The sequence below is a fragment of the Apaloderma vittatum genome, unplaced genomic scaffold (assembly GCF_000703405.1).
Source record: "Apaloderma vittatum isolate BGI_N311 unplaced genomic scaffold, ASM70340v1 scaffold2117, whole genome shotgun sequence".
Taxonomy (NCBI): Eukaryota; Metazoa; Chordata; class Aves; order Trogoniformes; family Trogonidae; genus Apaloderma; species Apaloderma vittatum.
This window is the reverse complement of record NW_009724342.1, coordinates 16,594-38,522: the sequence shown is the minus strand read 5'-3', so window position 1 is coordinate 38,522 and position 21,929 is coordinate 16,594. Positions and strand designations below refer to the sequence as shown.

The 21,929-nt window shown below is 45.9% G+C and overlaps 2 protein-coding genes across 2 annotated transcripts; both read left to right on the top strand.

Moving 5' to 3' along the window:
* The first annotated feature begins 396 nt into the window (after positions 1 to 396).
* Positions 397 to 9,343, top strand: LOC104276206 (C-type lectin domain family 4 member A-like). Its single transcript, XM_009872436.1, has 6 exons — positions 397 to 463; positions 4,450 to 4,566; positions 7,354 to 7,446; positions 8,038 to 8,189; positions 8,374 to 8,495; positions 9,199 to 9,343. The coding sequence occupies exons 1-6, from the start codon at positions 397 to 399 to the stop codon at positions 9,341 to 9,343; spliced, it is 696 nt and encodes a 231-aa protein (XP_009870738.1).
* An 8,380-nt stretch (positions 9,344 to 17,723) lies between these two features.
* Positions 17,724 to 21,558, top strand: LOC104276205 (C-type lectin domain family 6 member A-like; the record flags this gene model as incomplete). Its single annotated transcript, XM_009872435.1, has 5 exons — positions 17,724 to 17,760; positions 18,740 to 18,835; positions 19,871 to 19,963; positions 21,035 to 21,186; positions 21,428 to 21,558. Coding segments are annotated over exons 1-5 (509 nt in total), but the record flags the coding sequence as incomplete, so codon positions are not given.
* Positions 21,559 to 21,929: the final 371 nt, after the last annotated feature.

The window sequence follows — 21,929 nt, the reverse complement described above, 5'->3', positions numbered from 1 at the left end:
TCTCCTTGAAGGAGAGAGACTTAAAAAAGAAGGATGAAGAAAGAAAAAAGCAAGAGATCTTAAAAAGGAAACCTATGGGGAAGGAGTGCAACTTCCTTTTCTGTTGTTATGTTCCCATTTTTCTTCTATCTTTCAGAAGTTTCCATAGTGCCAGGGCTGATTTCTTGGGCTAAGAAACTGAAGATCTGTTCAGAATATTTCTGAGCTCCCAGGAGTTCTCAGGTTCTCAGGTGCTTCCAGTGGTCAGCAAAGCCTTCTTTGACAAAGAGAGGGTCAACGAGCAGATGGGAAAGGCTCAGTAACATATAGGTGTCTCCCTCTGGAGCCAAGGACCTAAAAGGCCCACCTTTTAGGTGACAAAACTAAGGACAGGGCCAGTGATCACACTGTGATTAAATGGCATCAGAAATCACCTACGCTGAGCTGAAGTTCAAGAATGCATCACAGGCTGCAGCGGTTGAAGGTAAGGAGTGGATGGGTTATTTGGGGGAAAGAGACCTAGGGAGAAGGGGGCTCAAGAACAGCGAATGCAGACTTTTCCTTCTGTGACTCTGGTTCCTACCTGATCTTGATAAATTGGTGAGAAAAAAGAGTTGTCTACTACTGCAGGAGACTGGAAGAGTTTTGAAGTAAGAGGATCAAGGAATGTCTACAAGAGGAGAGGTGGGAAGCTTTAGGTGGTTGGAGTTACAACATGGATGACTACTGGGAGTACCAGGTTTGAAGTAAGCATTCAGTAAGGAGTGTATTCAGGCTTTCTTAGTCCCTGGTTGCACTGCCGACAGTGGCAAATGGTACAAGGCAGGTACTACCTGCTTCTTTACATGTTGTGCTGTCTTGGACAAGAGTAATTTTTGGACAAATACTGAGTACTATCAATAGAGACCCTGGTCTATTACAAAAGATCTGATCTGTCACAAAGGTTGAGTGCCTCCCAGAGCAGCAAATGACAGCAAATAAGCCCAAGCCCTGGCTGCTACTGCTCTTGCCTCTGAGAGAGTGAGACCACAGATTCCTGCATACGAGAGAGCAGGAGTAGAGAACCAACATGCCTGCTTACAGTAGAGCAGCCAGTTGCCCTCTGCAGCTTCACAATAGGTGGCACTGGGTGAAGAAATTTGTAGCCTCGTTATCCCTGATTGATTGAGAAATGATTCTTGGAGGAGAGAGACACAAATGTTAAAGTGAAAAATGAACTTGAAAAAACCACCCTAAAATACACAAAGGAAGATTTATCTAAGATCTGGTGGAAGATCCAATTCTGTGACTGATGTTTACACTCCTGAAAAATAAATAACACACCAAACAAAAAAATGTTTTTTGCTATTAAAAATCACGTGTTAAGTGGCACCTTTACTAGCCTTTGTGCAAATTTAAGGCATGTTTTGATCAGTATGTATTATGTAGTCTTTATGCCACAAGTATGAACACATACAGATGTTCCATGTATGGTTCATGGCTTCCATGCTTAGATGCAGGACCATAAACAACAGCAGGTTCCAGAGGGGTGAAAGTATGTGTAAATGGATGAATGAATAATTAAACAAACAAAAAACCAAATAAATACTGCTGCTTAATAAATTATTCTGTTAACTTGCCTATTTACAGCTTTACCTCAGTTTTACAATCTCAAACAGAGCAGGCATGAGCTCTAGATTATTCCTCGCCTGCTCTGAGGCATGAGTCATGGAAAGAAAGAATGTACATACTCGTGACTGACTTGAAAGCTCACTGTTTCTATGCACCAAGACCATGGTGTGGTGAGGGTGGTGGAGGTTCCCCTTTGTGTTCCCAATGATCTACTCTAAAGACACCTGATCAAGCCATGTTTGCTTGAGCTGCTGATGCCAGGCTCATGCCATAGGTTTGGATGTGTGCTCAGGGTCTGTCTTTCAGTGTGTCTGCCCAAATGATCATGCACTGATTGTAGCTTTTAATTCAGTGAATATTGTTGCACACAATGCTAATGTCTTCCACAGCCTCATGGTACGCTCATAGTTTGAGAGTTATGATCGAAAATTATCGAAAGACTGAGGGAGTCTTGCTGCTCAGTTGTCCTTCTGTGTGGTTACCCTGGCTATGTAGACTCTGATGGTAATGTCCAAGTACACCTAGGTTTTCTCTTTTGTAACCTCTTCCAGTTTTACTCTGGAGATACCAAAATAGACAGTCATTGGAAGATAGAGAGGAGAAGGCAGCAGCTCATCAAACATATAATCTATGGCAGGAGATGGCAGAGACTTCTGGAGGGGAATTTCATTCCTCAGTGCAGCTAGTGTTCCTGCATTTCCAACCGTGATTTCCCAGGTGGAAACATAGGCATCTTTGCTCCACCACACTTGTTGCATATGCCTACGAAATGTTGTACTTACATGCTAAATAACCAGCATATGCTCATCAGGTCTGTTGTGTTGTAATTACACTGGACATGTTGCAAGCATGCAGGCTAACTGTAGGAAGCATTTTGTGGGGAGATTGACTCACTGAGTATGCACAGAATCTACTGCAGTTCTGTTTTGTTGGTGAGTGGCACTGGCAGTGCTCTCTGCACCACGTGAATACGAATGTAGGGTGCGCAGGTCTGACTCGGGATAGGTGGAAAAGTCAAGCTGTGGACAGGCAGTGCGTCTGTACTCAGCACTGGTGAGGCTGCACCTTGAGTATTGTGTTCAGTTTTGGTCACCTCAGTATAAGAGAGATATCGAGGTGTTGGAGCGAGTGCAGAGGAGGGCAACAAAGCTGGTGAAGGGCCTGGAGAACAGACCTTATGAGGAGCGATTGAGGGAGCTGGGTCTGTTTGACGAAGAGGAGGCTGAGGGGGGACCTCCTCATGCTCTACAATTACTTGAAAGGACATTGTAGAGAGGTTGGTGCTGGTCTCTTCTCACAGGTAATTGGGGATAGAACCAGGGGGAATGGTTACAAGTTGCAACAGGGCAAGTTTAGGCTGGACATTAGGAAGAAATTCTTCACAGAAAGAGTGGTCAGAGACTGGAACAGACTGCCTAGGGAGGTGGTTGAGTCTCCATCCCTGGATGTATTCAAGTGTCGCTTAGATGTGATGGTGGCTGATATGGTTTTGGGGTGAACTTGCAGTGTAGGGTTAATGGTTGGATTTGATGATCCCAAGGGTCTTTTCCAACCTGAATTGTTCTACCGTTCTATGGTTCTATCAAAAAATCATTTGGACTGGTGACACCTATTGTCTGAAGTAGGTGGCTGGACTCCGTGACATGATCTACGTCCTTGTTTTCACTACAGGCAAAAGCTCTGGCTAGAAAAAAAATTGACTGGGGAAATCTGGCTCATGTTCGTCTATGAATATTTTCTCTTCTGATAATGAAAGCTGACACTTTTTGCCCCGGTCTAACAGCCTCCCCCAAGCCTTTGGGAAGTAGTCAGAGGGCTTCCCCAAACAGCATGTTTCTGGAAGTCTTGCTTGCTAGGCATGGCTGGTAGACACATACGGCTGCTGTCATACTTGGGAGTTTCATGCTGGACAATGAATGAAGTCTCTCTAAAGCTTATCATTAATATCAGTCTCTTCCAAAACTTCTTTGCTCCTGTCCTGTAGCGAGTGCTCCTGTCTCTTTGTCCTCCTGATTGCTCTGGCTTGCATACCTGCCATGACCTAGAACAGTCTCTTAACAAGTGTTGGCTTCTCCTTCCCCATGACCCATTCTCCTGCTTGCTCCCAAACCTCCTCAGTACTAGCAGTATCCTTCTAGACCAAAGTCAGACCCTGGCAAGTTTGAATCTGAGCAGGATACTTTACTCAAGGTGCAGCACGCAGCCCTCTGTTCTCCCCAGGCATCCAGCCTAACACAACCTGAGTTACTACAGCGAATCTCTGAACCCTGGCTTGGAAAGTAGAGATGGAAGGGAATTTTTTTCTTTTTAAATCTTACAACGATTTTACGCTGTCACAGCTTTTCATGTTTTTTCCTCTCCTGTCCTCATTTAGCTTACACCAACCTTCTTCTATGCAAAAGTCCAAAAAGCAAAGAGGGAACTGAAGCAGCCATAAAAAGTTTTCTGGGGAGAAAAATGTGAAAATTCACATGAAATCTTCATGTGAATGTCTCAAGTATCACAGATAGAGCAATGCTGATTTCAGCAGCTTTGGGCTCAGTGTAGAAAGATATGGTTTCATTCCAGATTTTGAGGCCATGTGAAGGCCTCACCCTCCAATACCAGCAATTAGCATTTCCAGCTCACCAACTGGGCTGGGGCTGTGAACGCTGTCCCTGAACCTGCTCTTCTCCAGAAATCACAGAGTAACTGCTCTGTGCCAGTCCGCCCCTCTCCCAAACTGTGTAGCTTCCACATCAGAACTGAAATTGCATTTTATCTGAGCAGCTTTGCCTCGAGTTGTACATCCTTGGTATGTGGACTAACTGAAGCGTAATTGACTGTGGTGTTGTGTTTGGTGTGTCCCTTCACTTTTAGTACCTCCCGAGACGAAGAAGCATAAGCATCATCCCCAGAAATACCCACCATGGCTCCCATGGCTGACCTCACTGCTGCTCCTCTTGGTGTGCATTGCCCTTGTTATTGCTCTTCTTGGTGAGTATGTGCAGGTTGGTTACAGGAGAAAAGTCTAGGGAAGGTGCTGGGAGAAAAGCAGAGAAATCAGAGCCCAGAGGGGAATATCTTCCAACCAAGAGGGAGATTTTACACAGGAACAGTTTTGTCATGAGGAAAGATGCAAATACCAACATCTGGGCTCAGAAAACACCTATGTTGAGTATCTGAAAGGTATGTTTAGGAGCAGATTTTTTCCCGAGTACTTAAACATTGGTTCTTTAAGGGTACAAATGTAACATGACACAAACTGCTCTCTTGTAGGCCAGCTAAACCAGATGTTTTGGCCAACTGGTATGTGGGAGCTAGGACTGCCACAACATTATGCCATACGATCCTCTTATGAAGGATCCTCTTATGAAGTTATGAAGGAAGGGGCCTCTGGAGGTCTCTAATCTAACGACCTACTTGGAGCATGGCCATCTTCAGAATTTCTGGATTGTTTGGAATTTCTGTAAGGTCACAGGCTTCTCTCCTCTGACCTTATAGAGGTCTGCATACATCCCCGAGTCTTCCACTGTTTACCCGAAGGCCTTTTCAGTGTTTCCAGACAGCATGTTCCCATCTTGCACAGCCTCTTTGGAACTGTAGAACAATTCTCTACCTTCATACCACACAAAAATAACTTAATTACATTCAGCAGAGGGGGAAAAAAAGTGGAGATGGGAGCACAAGTGTTTATACAGGCAGCTGGATCTGCACTTGAGCTCTCTAAGGTGCTTGGACACACTTCATGTCTTAATGGGAAAAAATGGCTTTTCACAACTGTAGCATCTCCAGGATTAACTGTATGATGCAAACTCTAACACCTTTCTAGTGTTAATTGCAGTATATTAGAAAGATTCATAAAAAGTTATTCTTGCACACACAGTTTGTGGAGATTTTGATGAGTTATATTCTCATTTTCTGCTAAATAACATTCAGGGCATGTTTGCACAAATTGTCAGTAAAGATGATAGATTCTGAAAGAGGCATATCATCAGGATAAAATTACTGCCCTTCCTTTTGCTGTCATTCATTCCCGTCTCCCAGAAGTTTGTATTACTTTGTTTCCAAATGTATAACTTTTCAAAGTACTTTTCACAGGACTCTGCTAAGTGATTGGGGATGTTTAGGGTGGGCTGCTGAAGTCTGATACTATCTGGCCAGGATTTTTTAGGTATTCCACACATGGAAGGTTTAATCCTTAACGGCAAATTTACTTGTTGAAGTAAATTGATGTTACATAGGATTTTGATTTAGCAGAGTGGTACAGCAATAGTTTTAAGTGAAAACACAAGTACAAGTTGTGCTTAGCAAAATGCAGCAATTGCAGCACATAGTTGAATTACAATACAGATGTGATTCCCATTACCAGTCTCTGCAATGTGCTCAACATCAAGACACTTGGTGTTCCAAATTACCAAGAAAAAATATGTAGGTTAAAGCTGGATCCTCTTCAGAGAAGTTTTTGTTAGGCATTCAGATTTTTTCACCATTTTTTGCTAAGCCACATAAACATTCACCATGTGTTTGTCTGGCTAACTTAGGAAGACATTGCCCTATTTTTGATCTTTAGAGGGATGAACAGTGACACAGCTGGTCAGCTCACTCAGCTGTTACAACTGGCTTATTCACTCAACTGACTTAGAACAGAGACCATCGTCTAGCCTGCTCTGTATCGAGATAATGTCACCTCGCCTTGCAACAGGTGTGGTCAGTCATGCACTGCTCTTGCCCGTCTCTTGTGAGCCTTCTTCCATTGTAGGGGTTCACTAATCAAACACAGAGGCCACTATGATTACTCTGCCCTCCTCACTTCTAATGATATTTCTAAATGAAACAGTTGATAAAAGTAGTATTACTTAGCACACCCTAATCAGCTTCCAAAAAATATCCCTGAATGTTTGAGTTAGTGTTAAGGCCTTTGGATGTGACCTGCTGACACCTCTCACCAACACTGTGTTTTTGCCTATAAACTGCCTAGTAAGTTCTGGGAGTTTACCTTCCACCCTGGTTTCAGCAGCTCTAGCTGTATGTGACAACCTTCACCTGGACTGTCTTTGTTGCTTATGACATAGGCCCATCTAATGTGTCACTCCTCCAAACTACTGTTGATGCCTAGTTTAAGAAGAGAGAAGCTGTGACTCTGAAGTGCTGCTTTTTGTTCACTGACTGTAAAGAGATTTAGACAGGCAGCTTGGCTGTAGGTATCTACAGGGTAAATGCTTGTAGCTTGGCAGAATCAATCCCAGCCTGTCTGACATGTCCTCGGTATGATGTCCTTCCAGTGGTCCTTCTGCTCTCTGATGCAGAAGATTGTCGCTTTCTTGATGGGAAGGCAGCCATACCACTTGTTCAGGCCAGCTGTCTCAGAGCCGTGGACTAGGGATCCAGTAAGCCGACAGCTCCAGCTCCACAGCATCCAAGGGGGCTTGATGTCAGCTGCTCAGTGCTGCAACAGACTGTTGAAAAACCACAGGCTGGTCATGGCCACCAGATACCACTCGGGTGGGTTGCAGGCTTCTCTAACTCTGTTGACCAGGTCATCCTTGTCCCTCAGTAGGTGGAGGAGCCCTTGTGGACAGCTGTGGGATGCTGGGAGCAGAAATGCTTGTTCCCTTCACTGGGAGGATGGCAGTTACCACTTGTGCAATGGAAAGCCCGAGGAGGGGCAATGCTGAGACAGTGCTTGGTGGGGAAGTGGGGAAACAAGAGTGAAGCCCAGAGACAATGTGTGAGGAGCTAGGAAGAAGGGGTAATCCTGCTGCCTTTCCTCTCCCTTTCCAGTATCTTGCTACTTCCGTGGAGGTGACCAGCCCACAGCCCTGCAGCAGAAATTCACGGAGTGGCAGTGTAGCTCAGCAGTGCCGCAATACAAAGGTCAGTAGTGCTGGCAGGGGTGCAGGACTTCTTTGGGATGGAGACAATGAATGCTGGGTTCTGCTGTGACAGCAAGCAGCAGTGGGTGCAGATGCTGGAGAGGCAGACTCCAGAGGAGAGAGGTGGAGAGAGAAAAGAATTTCCTGCGAACAGCTTAGGAGGAGAGGGCCATGTTAAGGATGTCCTGGAGGGTGAGGTGGCTGTGAACATTGACAAAACAAAAGGGAGAGCATACAGCAGCGCAGGGAAGGAACGATAAAGAAGTGCAGCTCTAGTCAGGGAAAGAAACAATATCCCATGTTTCCTGGGGCTAAAGACCTAAAGGACAAGTCAAACTGGATCACCAAAATAACTTTGTCTTTGTCAAGACCTGAGATCATGTTACAAAGATTACTCACTGGTCATACCCCAAAGCAATGGGAAGAAATATCTGTACTATCCTTGCTTTTTCAGCAAGGAAAAGTGATCTAAGGAGAACATGAGCATTGTCATGAACATCACAAACAAGAGCATCCCCTGGACAGCAGGGATCTTTGAAATCGCCATCTCTCTTGTTATTAACACTCATCTCTGCAGTCTCTCCCCACACAGAGCAAAGCTGGATGTGCTGCCCAGAAGGCTGGAAATACTTTAGCAAAAGCTGTTATTATATCTCGGATGATAAGATGTTCAAGAATGAGAGTGAGCAGAACTGCACTGGGATGGGCTCCCACCTGGTGGTGATCAACAGCAAAGGAGAGCAGGTACGTGCAGGGCTGAGAGGGGCCCAGCAGCCAGAGAGCCAGTGCCCGGCCCTGGAGGGGAGGGGGCGATGTCCTTTCTGCATCCCTTCAGCATCTGCCACCAGCCCTGCCCTGTGGGTCTTCCTGCTGCCTCCCTCTGCTCAGTCCTGCACCTCACAGACATTGCGCTCTCCGCAATTCCCAGGATTTCCTCTCTAAGAAGCTACAACGATCTTCAGGAGGAGAGAATTACTACATTGGTCTGAGTGCACAGCAGGTTGGCCAGTGGCAATGGGTAGACAAGACCCCGTATAATGCGACATCAGCGTGAGTATCCCTAGATGGAGAATGCTTAGTGTGGCTCCTGGTAGTGCAAGAAAGTAGGCGGATTGTGAGGTTGTCTGTTGTTGCATAAGATGGAGGTGAGACAACTTCTTTTGAGATGTCATTGATGGAGTGGGAGAGGGCTATATCAGACACTAGGATCACATACTCTTATTGGCTATTAATTAGTTACTTGTAATGTGGCCATCAATGCTGTGGGTACAGAAGAAGCTACATCTCATCAGCAATAAGAACCTTTCAAGGATTACCAGCCTTGCCTTGACCTCCATAGTGCCTGCCCCGTGCCTCTATGCACATATATGCATGGGCAAGGACAGTGCTGTGATGCTGTGGAAGACATGGGGCAGAGGGAGGGATCACCAGGACTGGCTGCTCTTGCTGTGTCTTCTTCTGGAGGACGAACTTTCCCTGGAGGCGAACACAAGCCTGTGCTGGCTGAATTGCATGTCATGAGCAGTGATGAGCAGTTCCCCCACCCTAGGACAGAGCAGGGCCTTGTTGTGCTGGCTGTAGGCAGAAGGCAGTCTTCCATGTAAGACTGGTGTCAGTGGGATACCAGAGCTTCCCATCATGAAATAGCAGCTGAAATTTTTGTCTCGTTCATCTAAGCCTTGCATCCTCCTGTGGCCTTTCCCTGCAGTGCTCTGCAGGCTGTGCTGGGGAGTAATGTCCATCTCTATCTTAGGTTCTGGCGGGAAGAGGAGCCAAGTAATAATGATGCTGAGAAGTGCGTTGTAATCCATAAGAGTACGAGACCACCCAACAACTGGAATGACGTCAGTTGCGGGAATCATCATCGAATTTGTGAAGCTGCAGCAGTAATTGTGTGATCATCCTGAGTAAAGCTGAGAGATGAGCAGTTAGCTGGGAAGCTGTGGACTGTGTTGGGAGGGGTGGGGGGACCCTGGAGCCTGCATCTTCACTGTTCTGGATGGAATGATGCAAGTGGCATTGTTACTACCCTGTGTCCAGCTTCCCCAGGGCATATAATTGCTCAGGGAACACATGAAGGCTCAGGGTCACCAAAGAAGGTCTCAGGCTCTTGTTATCCTCTTCTCTTTGAGTCGGTCCAGCAGCCACTGACTGAAAAGAAGTGGAGTTCTTGTTGAAGAAGACACAGGAAGGAATGACAGATGTTCAGAGCTGCTGTTTCCTTTGTTTCCTTGAGCAGAAGTGTCTGCTTTTTGTTGAGTCACACAGACAATGTTCTCCAGTTGCACTGGTTTTGCTGAAGAGATACTGAATTCTTGTACAACAGAAAATACATTATTAGACCAATGAAAAAGGCTCTGTGCTGTATGTGTATCTCTCCCTCTCTAAGATGCAGGTGTTTTGTGTAGTAATAGAATCACAGAATGCTTTGGGTTGGAAGGGACCTTAATGACCATCTGGTTCCAACCCTCCTGCCAATGGATAGGGACACCTCCCACTAGACCAGGTCACTCAAAGCCCCATCCAGCCTGGCCCTGAACACTTCCAGGGAGGAGGTGTCCACAGCTTCTCTGAGTAACCTATTCCAGTGTATCACCACCCTCAGAGGAAAGAATTTCCTCTTAATATCTAACCTAAATCTGCCCTCTCTGAGATTGAAATCATTATCCTCATCCTATCACTACACTCTCTGATAAAGAGTCCCTCCTGTTCATTCCTGTAGGCCCCCTTCAGGTACTGGAAGGCCACTATAAGTCCTCGTGTAGCCTTCTCCAGGCTGAACAACCCCAACTCTTTCAGCCTTTCTTCATAGGAAAGATTGTCTTCATGGCCCTCCTCTGGACTTGCTTCCATGGCAGGACCAGTCCTCACCACCTTCTGCAGCAGTGGGTGGTGGCAGCAGCTGCTGAATCCCATAGCCCAGCAAAGGCAAGGCTGCTGCATCTTCATGTCCCCAGCTTCAGATGGTGGTAAGGCTGAGTGTGTACATATAATATGTACATATATTTAGATATATATGGAAGAAAAAGAACGCACACATGTAAGCAAGCACACAGGTCAACACAGTCAGAAAGCACTGACACAAGCACAAACAGCACGAGCAGCCTGATCCTGTTCCCCTCCCTGGCTGCTCTCAGGATGAAAGCCTGCTAGCAGAAAAATATATTTTTATACATACACAATATTTTTTCTCCAGAAGTAAGGTTTGGTCATCAGTCTATCTGTAGCTGACCCTGGTCTTCCCTAGCTTGGTCTCACAACAGACACAAAGAGAAAACGATCTCTCTGGTGGCTGGACAAGACTTCTTGTCTTCCTAGTAGGTGCTTCTCAGACCCCCTGGTCTGCCTGGGAGCTGGTTTGCACACCTGGGCCCCTGGTCCATTTTTGGCAATGAGGTTCACAATGAGGTTCCTGGGGTTCATAACTTCCTGATGTTGTTCAACCGCATAATCTGACAGGTGGGAAGAGTCTGGAGTCCTTTTTTGGAAATTAGCTACCCTCACTGGTTGATGGAGGTATGTCCACTAATGTAGCATTGATGTTTGTAGGGATTTGACTTAATTCCACAGGATACCATTAATAACACAAGCCTACATGAAGCACTGTCACAGACAGCTGTTAGAAAGTAGTGGACGGAAGAGACTTTTAGTGGACGGAAGAGACTTTTATCAGGGAACTGGAGAAGTGCAATGCTGGGAATAGCCTCCCTTCCCCTTCCTGGTGTTTTGGTCATAGAATCATAAAATGGCCTAGGTTGGAAGGGACCTTAGAGATCATCTAATCCAACCTCCACCTTTCAGCTAGACCAGATTACTCAAGGCCTCATCCAATCTGGCCTTAAACACCTCAAGGGAGGGGGTATCCACAACTTCTGTGGACAATTTATTCCAGTCTTGCCACCTTCATACTGAAGAATTTTTTCCTAAGATCCAATCTAAATCTATTCTCCTTTAACTTAAATCCATTTCCCCTTGTCCTGCAGGTGGACACTCTTGTAAAAAGTCCCTCTCCAGCCTTCCTGTAGGTTCCTTTCAGGTATTGGAAGGTAGTTATAAGGTCCCCCCAAAGTCTTCTCTTCTCCAGGCTGAACAATTCCAGCTCCCTCAGCCTCTCCTCATAGCAGAGGAGCTCCAGTCCCTGGATCCTGCTTGTGGCCCTGCTCTGAACTCATTCCAGCAGATCTATGTCCCTCATATGGTACCTGTAGAACTAAACAAAAACCTAAAAATTTGATATTTTGCTCTATGTTGTTGTGGCAGGATGCTTTGCAAAGCATCACATATATTTTGGGAGTTAGTTTGTTTGACTTTTTGTGTTGCTTTTTTTTTTTTTTTGTCTGCCTCAAGTATTGGGAGAGATGATCTTTGTCCTCTAAGGTTTCACAGTGCTGCCACCTGAGTCCTCCAGTGTCCTCTGGTGGGAACATGACCACTGTGCTCTTCACAGCCGCTTTGTGTGAAGCTTTTCCCCTTTTCCAGCTGCTTTTCCCTAGTGCAAAGACTCATCTCTCCTCACAGGTCTCACTTAACAGACTTCACTGTTTCTCTTAATTTTCCTCAGACTCTTCCCATGCTCCTCTGGCTCTGGCTAAGCCAAATGCTCTGGCTGTAAGCAGAACAGCACAATTCATTTCTTTCCCCCAATGTTGTACATTTAGCCTCAGAGTTAACATGCCTCCCCTGGAGACTCGCTGCTGGACAAGGAATTTTCTCCTCTGTTTAGGGAGTTTTACGTGTGCCAAGCTCAGCTCACCTTGCAAAAAGGCATTTTAGTCACTTCTCTCAGGGTTTACTTCCATGTTGGATTTCTCCTCCGTGGTGTAACTATGTGTGTTTGCCTTCCAAGGATTTATCTTCTCTGGTTTTAGTTCTCTTCTCTGGTTTCCAGATCATTTGTCCTCCCAGCTTGTTTCTTGGCATCTTAGCTTGGTCCCTCTCGAGGTTTCATGGCTATTCTTGCTCTTCGACTTGTTATTGACTTTTCTTCCTCACTAGCCTTTTGATTTTGTGTTAGTATAATGAGATAGCCCATGCTTTGACTCCTTGCAAAAAACTAGATTGGAAACAAAAGTAACCCAGCAGTGATCCATCTTGGTCATCTGCCCACATCCTGTCACTTCACAGAATGGCTCACCACCTTCCTTGAGAGTTCTTCCTGCACAGGAGTCCTGGGATGAGGCTTTCCTCTTGAAACATATAGAAAATGAGCTCTCATTGACCTAGTCAATGAGCCCAGTCCTGTCATTTCAAGAAGGGTGATGTGATATTACACCCTTCTGGCTAGAAAGTATCCCCTGTAGTGGCACAGCTGCTCTGAATCCCTTCCTGGGGTCCTGGACTCCAGCCTGCCTGGAGGGCACCTCCTTGTCTGGGACCTTCAGCAACGTTCCCACTAGTTTCTGGCTTTTGCCACGTTAGCCCTCATTCTGCAATAACTCTTAGCACACAAGAATAACAAGGAACAGTTTTCCTTTCTTCCCTCCTCCAGAAAGGAGACAAACCAACAGAGGGAAGGTTAAGCCTGCGGTGGTAAAGCTAGCTGAAGGTGCACAACTCTAGAATCATAGAGTTGACTGGCAGTCCCCTTTTGTGGGTGTGGAGAGCCTGGGGTGAGCTGTGGTGAGGAGCATCACCTGCCAGGTCTAAACATGGACCCGACAAGAACACAGGATTTTTGGAATTGGTGTGAATGCTGGAGACTGCATCTCCACCCTGCTGAGGGGGAATATTGAGTGGAAGTGATATGACTAAGTAGTTGGTGAGCACTGACTTCTCTGGGCTGAACAGTTCTAACTCAGCTTTTCCTCATATGAAAGATGCTCCAAAAGATGCTCTGTTTGTCTTTTCAGGGCATAGGAAATCTCTCTCAATTGCTGCAGCCTGTCAAGGCACTGGCTTTGCAATAAGATTGGCTTTTTCCAATGGTTAGTGGTATGGTCAGCTGCCTGGGTGACAATCTGCAGAGAGCAACACGGCATTGTCCTCATGCCCTTGGTGACTCTCCAGAAAACAGGCCGCATTCCTTCTCTGTCTTCTTGGTAGAATTCACTCTGTGGCCTGCTATTTCTATCCAGTCCAAGGCTGGAGTGCTTTCAAATATGCTGTTACTATATATTGGCTGGACAGATGTCCTGGAATGCAAAGATATCAGCACAGGGTTGGGTTCTCACATGGTGGTAAGCAATATAGAATCAGATAAGGTGAGCATGAGTCTTCCCATGGGAGTATTCAAGGAAATCTTCAAGCTATCCCACATCTGCTCTCCTGAAGTCTCTTGTTGTGATCCTGGGTTTTGCCTGGCTCTCTCCTCACCACATCCTCAACTCTATCATCCCACAGTCACCACAGCCAAGCCTGCCGCAAACCTTTATATCCCAAATCATTTCTTCCTCATTTTTAAGTGTGAGATCCAGCAGAGTGTGTCTCCTCATCAGGTCCTCGATAACCTGTGTCAGGTAGTTATATCATCCAGGCACGATGCAGAAACCTTCGGGACTGCTGGTATCTTGCTGCTGAAAACAAAGCTTGGAAACTGGTGCCCAAACTGCTCAGCCTGCTGACTGCCTCTGTTAGCTGCACTCTTGCACACTACTGGGGCTCAGGACTGTGGGGCTGGTGTTCAGTCCGTGAGAGTGTGAAGCAACCAGCCTCATTGGGAACACGTTCCTATGGGATTAATTCTCTCTTCCTCTATTGTGACAGCTGGTAGCACTTTCCTGGTGTTTTCTGCCTTTCACTTTGTTACTGTTTCCTCCTAGAGTGCTTGCCTTTATGTGACTGGTGCAGGTTAAGTCTTTCCCTTCAAATCATTCTGAATTCAGAAAAAATGGAAAGCAGGGTTCCTCAGGGGATTCAAGTTGATGGAGACACTGCCATCAATTCCTGAGAAAGAACTAACTAGAGGCAACAAGTTAATTTCTGAACAAAAGCGCACTTGTTATTCTTTGTTGATGCTTGGAACCCTCTCATGCGTTCTCTATCCCGCTTTAGGTGGTTGGTTGCTTCTAAAACCAGGCACCATGAGTGCTCCCAACGTGTAATTCATCTCTTAACCATGAGCTGCAACTAATTCTGTGTGTGGAACAATTTTGCAGAAAAGCTGATGATGTCCAAATTCTGGCTTTCAGCTTCTCAAATCCTGAGAACCTCTGAGGGAAGTTGCACTCGATACCTTCTCCGCAACCTTGAGTCTTGCAAGACACCCCGTAACTGCAATATTTTTCTAACTTCATGTCCTGTTGATCTTGCCAGTATCCATGCTGTGCTTGTTGTCTCTTGTCTGCAAGGGTCTGTGAAAGTAGATTTAAGGTTCTCCAGTGCCTCTTCTAGGAGTGCACTTGTTATAATCAACTACCATTCTCTTCGGTGGTTCAGGAGCAGGAGTCCCTGGTGATTTTGCACTGCCAGGTGCTACCCCGTTGTCCCAGCACATTGATCTGACACATATATTTGTGAAGTGAAATAACCAAGGCTTACCCATGAAGCTCTTTGTAACTGGAGCTGGTAGAAAACACCTGAGAATCTTTACTTACGGAGTTGTGGAGAGATGTACAGGAAGACTGAGGCCGTTGATACACCAAGCATGCTGCTAGTGTTTATGGAGCAGGAAAGAGAAGCAAGTTCCTGCCATTTTGGAAATATAGGATATTTGCAATGATTCCAGAGCCTTCCACTGAGGGGGCAACCTCTCCCATCACTGGTCTCAGCTGCCTAGCACCGGGACTACTGTAGGTCAGTGCAGACTTTGGCCATGACCACTTTGAGACTCTTTATCCTGGAATGGGATGGAGCTGTTGGTCACCTGAGTGTTGTGAGGCCAGCTGGGAACAGTATCTTGGTTTGTGATGCTGAAAAGAAAGTTGTTTGCTATCTCTCTGCTTTAGACCTTGTGCACACACCAAAATGAATGCATATGAGAGTGCTTACATAGACTTTTACCTTGCTCAGATGGCCTGGATAGCAACAACTGGTAAATTAGACTGTGGACGTAAAGAGCTGTGTGAATTGAATACCTGGATCTGGGAGAGCATTTGTCCCAAACTCTCTGTTGTTGAAGAACAGGATCATCAGCCTAAGCATAGCCAGGGAATTAGCAAAAGCATTTTGAGATGGAGTCAGTCTGAAAATAAAGTTCAGAAGAAGCGAGAACATTTTTAATAAATAGAAGAAAGAGAACTGGGAAGGAAGCGGCAGTTGACACCTGGTTTGACAGTTGCCCTGCAACTTTGCAACCTCTGTCTGTAACAGAGCACCTTCTTTTCTGGATGCTGTGGGTACCCTGCGTTCCTGGCAGTGAGGGGTACAACATGTACAGAGACACAACTTCCGTATGAGTACATGACCTTGTGATTTCTCTCTAGCCTGTGGGTTAGCAGACTGTAGGAAGTAGCGTGGACACACAAACCCCTGTCTCCATCAGGAAGTGTGTGAGAATGGTGCAACTCCAGCTTCCACAAAAGGGGATGTGGTCTTGCAGTCTGCACTTCCTGTGGAGATGGTAGAAGAAGGGAGGTTGCTCAAGTAATCATGTGAATGTGAGTGTGTGTGTGTGGGTTAGAGCTTTTGGGGGTTAGCCACATAAAGACATTTAGAAATTTGTAGGTGTTTACTAATATTTTGTGTGTGTGGTATTGTGCTTTACCTGTTGGATTGCCCATATTGATCTGGAATATAGAGATCATGGGTTGTTGGTTAATTACATGTTGTGAATAAATCAGTAAACTGCTTAGATCCATCCTAATTAGATTCAAACCGCATGAACTGAGCCCATGTCCCTTCTGACAGTTTTGCACCCTCTGCATTCTCCATACTCATCAGCTGAAGTTGACTCCCCTCCCATAGGCACAAAAGTAAGTGTATTTAAGAGCAATAACAAACACAGTGTAGTCTCATTTTTGGGCATGGGTGGTGCAATTAAGCTCTGTTCTTCAACATGAAAGCTGCGAACTTTTTAAAAGGTCACCTGAGAATCTCTTACTGCACTGTGAATCCAGTACCTAGTGCCTTCCCCTTCCTTCAGTGCTCATAACTTCTATGACAATGCCAGCAAGCACATGTATGGACCATCTTTCCAATGCTTGATGATTTGACCCTGCCTGCAGCCTGTTATGCATGAAAAACACATACTGAGAGGAAACTTTCCACATACAATTTAAGCTTGTCCTCATTTGCAACCACTTTTGTACTCTGCTGTTCCAAGACTTCAACTGGTATACTTGTACTATTGCATTAGCTATCCCATTCCTTCCTCAGGACATCCCTGCATGCCTCTTCACATGGAGAAACTAGCTGATGGAACATGAAAGAGCAAAGGTTGCACACCTACTCTGTCCGTTCAGAGTACAGTGAGATCCAGTAGGGATTCTTTATCCTTAGGTGTATCCTCGTATGGATGTTTTATCCTGCAGGGTTTTGAATAAAGTCTCCTTGAGCAGTGCTAGAACAATCATGTACAGCTATGCCTTTTGTAATCATGACCAAGTAAAACTTCCTGATCTGTAATGCACAGGGGTTCTGGCACTGTCTGGTGATCTCTTCTGACCTCCAGCCCCATAATGATAGGTCATATGGTGATCTCTTCTGACCTCCAGCCCCATAATGCTAGGTCATATGCAATCCTTCCACTCAGAGCTCCAACCTCTTTTCCAGAGCACCTAGTTAAAAACAGTGTTGGTAATTTCTTTGTTGGGCTCTGAGTTATCGGGCTCAGGCTTCACATGGGGACTTGCCCAGACTGAATCACAGATATGCTTTCCACAGATATGCTCTTGTGACTCTGTTTTGCAGGATATTGTGAGTGGATTTGGCCCATTGCTAACAAATACTAACAATGTAGGCATTTGCACGCACATACTCACCAGGGAAGAACAAGAGATGTAAGGCCAGTTGTATATCCTGTGAAACTGCTTGAATATGTGCAAAATGATGTTGTTTACCCTAGAATGATATTGGACTAGATGATCTTAGAGGTCTTTTCCAACCTTTATGATTCCATGATACTCTTCATCTGTTTTCATTTGCCTCTGTGAGCTTCTGTGGTGCAACAAACATCTTGTGAAATGTTCTAGCAGAGAAATGATGAAAATTCCCCTGTTTCCATGTGCTGTGGGGAACACCCAGGACCTGGTTTTTTTTCTGCATACCAGATCAGAGTGTGTCAAGGCTCCTTACCCGTGTGGGAGTTGTCCTAGTGAAGTCTTCTGTGCCAGAGGAAAGCTGTATTCATGGCCACATTGGTAATGTGGACTCTTGGAGAAGAGTGATGCTGTGGTAGAGATAATGAATCGCCGAGGGACGGTCAGTCCTGCAGCTGCAGGTAACAACAAAGCTTTCATTTCTGTCCTCCCTTTTGAGTTGGGGGAAAGTAGAGGGCTGGGATAGATAATGGGCATGGCACAGTGGCAGGCCTCATACCAGGAGGAGGAGTTTAGGACAAGAGCAAAGCAACAGATGAAGGAACTGGGGAGTACCCAGGGTGTGAGAACGACCTTTCTCCCAGAGCCAGGAGGAATGAAAGTCCAGCTACATATGATCTGCCATCCCATTTCCTTCAGTATTTTTTCTGAGGGTTGGACCAGATGACCTTTAAAGGTGCCTTCCAGCCCAACACATTCTATGATTTTATGATTCTAAAGGATGGGACTGAAGAGCACTATCCTACTAGCATTATCGGGGTAAAACTTTTTTCCATGAAGCTAAGCCCAAGTCACTGCTCCCATATCTGATGTCTCTATGGAGAACCAAGCACAGGTTTTTCAAAGAACTTCAAAGTGCCCATTCTCCCTGTGGACACAATCTCTTCTGTATGTCTGTCTTTGCAAACACTGAGCTTGACAGTCATTCCTATATATACTATAGCATAAAAAGGCCTGGAGGACAGAGCCAAAATAAAGGTAGCTGAGAGACAGAAAGTCTAAAGAGAGAAGAAGAGGAGGGAGATATCGAAAGAGTATTCAGCAAAAGACAGGGTAATGGAGGGCAATGAGGAAGACGTGTGTTGAGGAGAAAGGAAGTGTGACAAGACAAAAGAAGTACAGTTTGGGAAAAGTACAGGCAGGGCTTGTGATAAAAAATGAAAAAAAATAGCAGCTTCAGAGCAGCGTCAGTGTTGCCCTACTCTGTGGGTCTGAGCCATGGCTAATGGTGGGCAGCAGGACCTGGTTACAGCACCTGTAACATAGCTCTCCAATCCCTGGAACAAGGGCACCAGCAGGATATTGGGGTACAGAGCCACCTGGGTTAACCTGCCCCTGACTCCAGGCTGGAGATTTCCACTCTTGCCTTATGTTTTTCAGCCCCGAGAGAAGAGAGAAGCTGGTCCTGGCTGAAGCCCTGGTTCTTCCTTGTTTCTATCTTTGCCATCAAAACTGCCTTTGTAAGCATCTGTCTTGGTGAGTTCCAGGGTCTCTTAATTCCCCTAGGATGAAGGAAGAAGTTGACTCCCATTTGTCGGATGGAAAAACAATACCCTAATTTCTCTGCCAAGAGGCAAATGCCTTTTACCAAAACAGCCTGTTTTGCTGCCTCTCTCCATCCTCTGCTCTCTTAGTCAGGCATTAGGGTACCTTTCACAATTAAGGCTGATTCCCTGGCAGGGCCTTTCCTCTGCTCCTCTCACGTTCCCACCTCCTTGAATAAAGCCAGTCCTGAATGAAACCAGTCAGTTTCTGCCCTCCCCTAAACAGCTGAGAAGTCTCTTTAGTGTCAGATGGCATCTGAGTAGGTTCCCCAAAGGCTGGCTGTTGAATGTTTTTTGGGCTAACCTGGTATCTCACTCAGAGTTCATTGCGACAGTGCTGCAGCCGAAGAGCCAGTGTGATGTTCTTGGAAATACTGATATCAGGCTACCCATGTTTTAGCAGGGTGTGGGTGATTCCATCAAAATGCTCCAGGCACATCCCACCCACACTGCCTGGACTAAACAAATCAGAAATCCTTTGACTGTACTGCCCCAGAGTACCTGTAATGACTCTTCTGTGCTTCTTAACTCCCTTGGGTGAGACCTCAACAGATCTAGCCCTTCTTGATAAGGGTAAAAGCAGTGCTCTAAAATTACAATGCCCAGGAAGATTAAGACAGGATGTATATTAATATTACACCTTTATCAAACTTATCCTGCAACTTTTTTAACCCTTTCCTGACCCCATCCTCAAAAGATGTCTAAGCTGGTTTTGTCGGGTGGGAAAATGGGTCTCCCAGCCAGTGGAGGAGCTCACCTAAATAATGCTTGTTTAAAGGAGGGAGCGACCAATTGTGAGAGAAATGGCCTGATGTTTCTCATCTCCTTGTACAGATCTCAGAGCTTGTTAACCTAACAGAGTCTCTGCAGGGGCTCTAAGCCAGAAGGTGAAGGATAGGACAGATTGCTCATGAACGAGGAAAAAAGGGTGACAGCAGCACCTTCTTTCTCTTTCCTCTCTTCTCAGTTGTTTTCCTTCATGGAAGCTATGGCCAGTACAAGACTCTGCTCCAGAATGCTACAGAGTGGAGCTGCATCCCAAACATATCTGCAGGCAAAAGTGAGTGATGCTAAGAACTTCATAAGCAACATGAAGAATCTCACCAAAATTTACTGTGTTGTCAATCAGTTTTTGAGGTTGGAAATGTGATTGTCAACAAGAGCTGGACTTTTAAGGAAGGAACCTGGAGAATTGTGGAAAGAAAATGCTGTATTGCACAGTTTCACTTAGGATGACATGAAAACATGTTCTGGGCCGGTGGAAGAGGGTGGATTGTGCCAAACCCACCTTTGACTGCCTGTCTTACTCTTCCCCTGTCACTGGCCCTCACACAACCCCTCAACTGCTTGTCCAGTTCATTAATGTCTCTGAAAGAGCTTCATCCTTTTGTAAGGGCTAGTTCAATCCAGCTGCACTCCATGTGCTGGCTCACCGTTCACATAAGCATCATGGTCAGTGCAAGGGACAGAGGTAGGAGTGGTAGGAGGATGTTGTTATGCAGTTTAGAGTAGCTGGAGAGCTGGGCTGTAATCGTACGTGAAGTGATGGCAACGGCAAGTGCAATAATTCTCGCAGTGCAAATTCCCAGCCTCTGTTCAGAGACCTGTTCTCATGTAGCCTCATGCTTGGAGAGTAGATATCTGCATTTTTTTAATGCATCATGTGACTTTCTGGCTATATGGCAGACTTCTAGGAAAACCTGTCTAAGGAAATGCCTGTGGTGGCCACAAGGCTTCCAGAGCAGTTTATTGTGCATGTCTGTCCATCTGCAGGAGTTGAGAGCTAAACACTTGGGGAACACTTCTCTGATGGAAGTGTTCCCAGAGGAATGCGAGCCAACTGCTTCACATCTTGCTTCCTCAGGAAGAGTAAGGCAGAAACTGTGCCTCTCACCACACAGAGGTTGCATGGACATGACAGAACAGATAGAGAAAGGGAAAGGCACTTCAGGCAGGGGTCTTATGACAAGTGCCTGTCAGGCTGTTGCCAGCTTTACTTGGGGAGCACGGAAAAGCATGTTCACCTCCATCCAGATTAAAGATATAGTTCAACCCCCTAACCCCTGGGACCCTGCATTGAGCTAATGGATATGCGTACTTTGGACAAAAGCAGAACTTTTCTCCCCCACAGAGCAAAGCTGGATGTGCTGCCCGAAGGGCTGGAATCGCTTTCAAGAACAGTGCTATTATCTGTCCACTGACAGGATGTCCTGGATCAAGAGTGAGCAGAACTGCACCGGGATGGGCTCCCACCTGGTGGTGATCAACAGCAAAGCAGAGCAGGTATGTGCAGGGCTGAGAGGGGCCCAGCAGCCAGAGAGCCAGTGGCCGGCCCTGGCGGGGGCTCCTTGCCCTGCAGGGGAAGGGGTGATGTCCTTTCTGCATCCCTTCAGCATCAGCATCCCATCTGCATCCCTTCAGCACCAGCTCCCCTCTGCCACCAGCCCTGCCCTGTGGGTCTTCCTGCTACCTCCCTCTGCTCAGTGCTGCACCTCACAGACATTGGGTTGTTTTTTTTTAACAGGAGTTCCTCTTCAGCTTGGCAAAAGGAGTAGTTACTAATGCCTATGAAACAAAATACTACATAGGCCTAAGTGCTTATGAAACTGGGCAATGGCAGTGGGTTGATCAGACTCCATATAAGAAGGCAGATACGTGAGTATCCTGGGGAAGTGAGGAAGGTCCTGTAATTCACACCCCTGAGTCCAAGCAACCAGTACACTCTGTGTGTCAGAGAGAAATTTATGTCTCCAACTGCTCGTCAGAAAACTTGATTAGTTTTCAAGTCGAAACTATTACTCCTGGTCTCTGTCATAGTAATCCTTCCCTTTCTCTTCCACAACCATTTGAGGTGACTTCACCCCCACTGTCATACCTGCCAATGCATTTCCAATAAAGAAGCTTTCTTTTACAGATTCTGGAAACCTGGAGAACCCAATTTAATGTTTGCAGAACAATGTGCTGCAATTCACATCAAAGGAAATGCAGACTCCAACACTTACAGTAACTGGAATAACATCCTTTGT

Excerpts from the sequence above, each read along its gene's own strand:
- LOC104276206 (XM_009872436.1), top strand. The coding sequence starts at position 397 with ATGGCATCAGAAATCACCTACGCTGAGCTGAAGTTCAAGAATGCATCA. Across the intron at positions 464-4,449 it reads ACAGGCTGCAGCGGTTGAAG|TACCTCCCGAGACGAAGAAG; the intron begins GTAAGGAGTGGA and ends CTTCACTTTTAG. Across the intron at positions 4,567-7,353 it reads CCTTGTTATTGCTCTTCTTG|TATCTTGCTACTTCCGTGGA; the intron begins GTGAGTATGTGC and ends CTCCCTTTCCAG.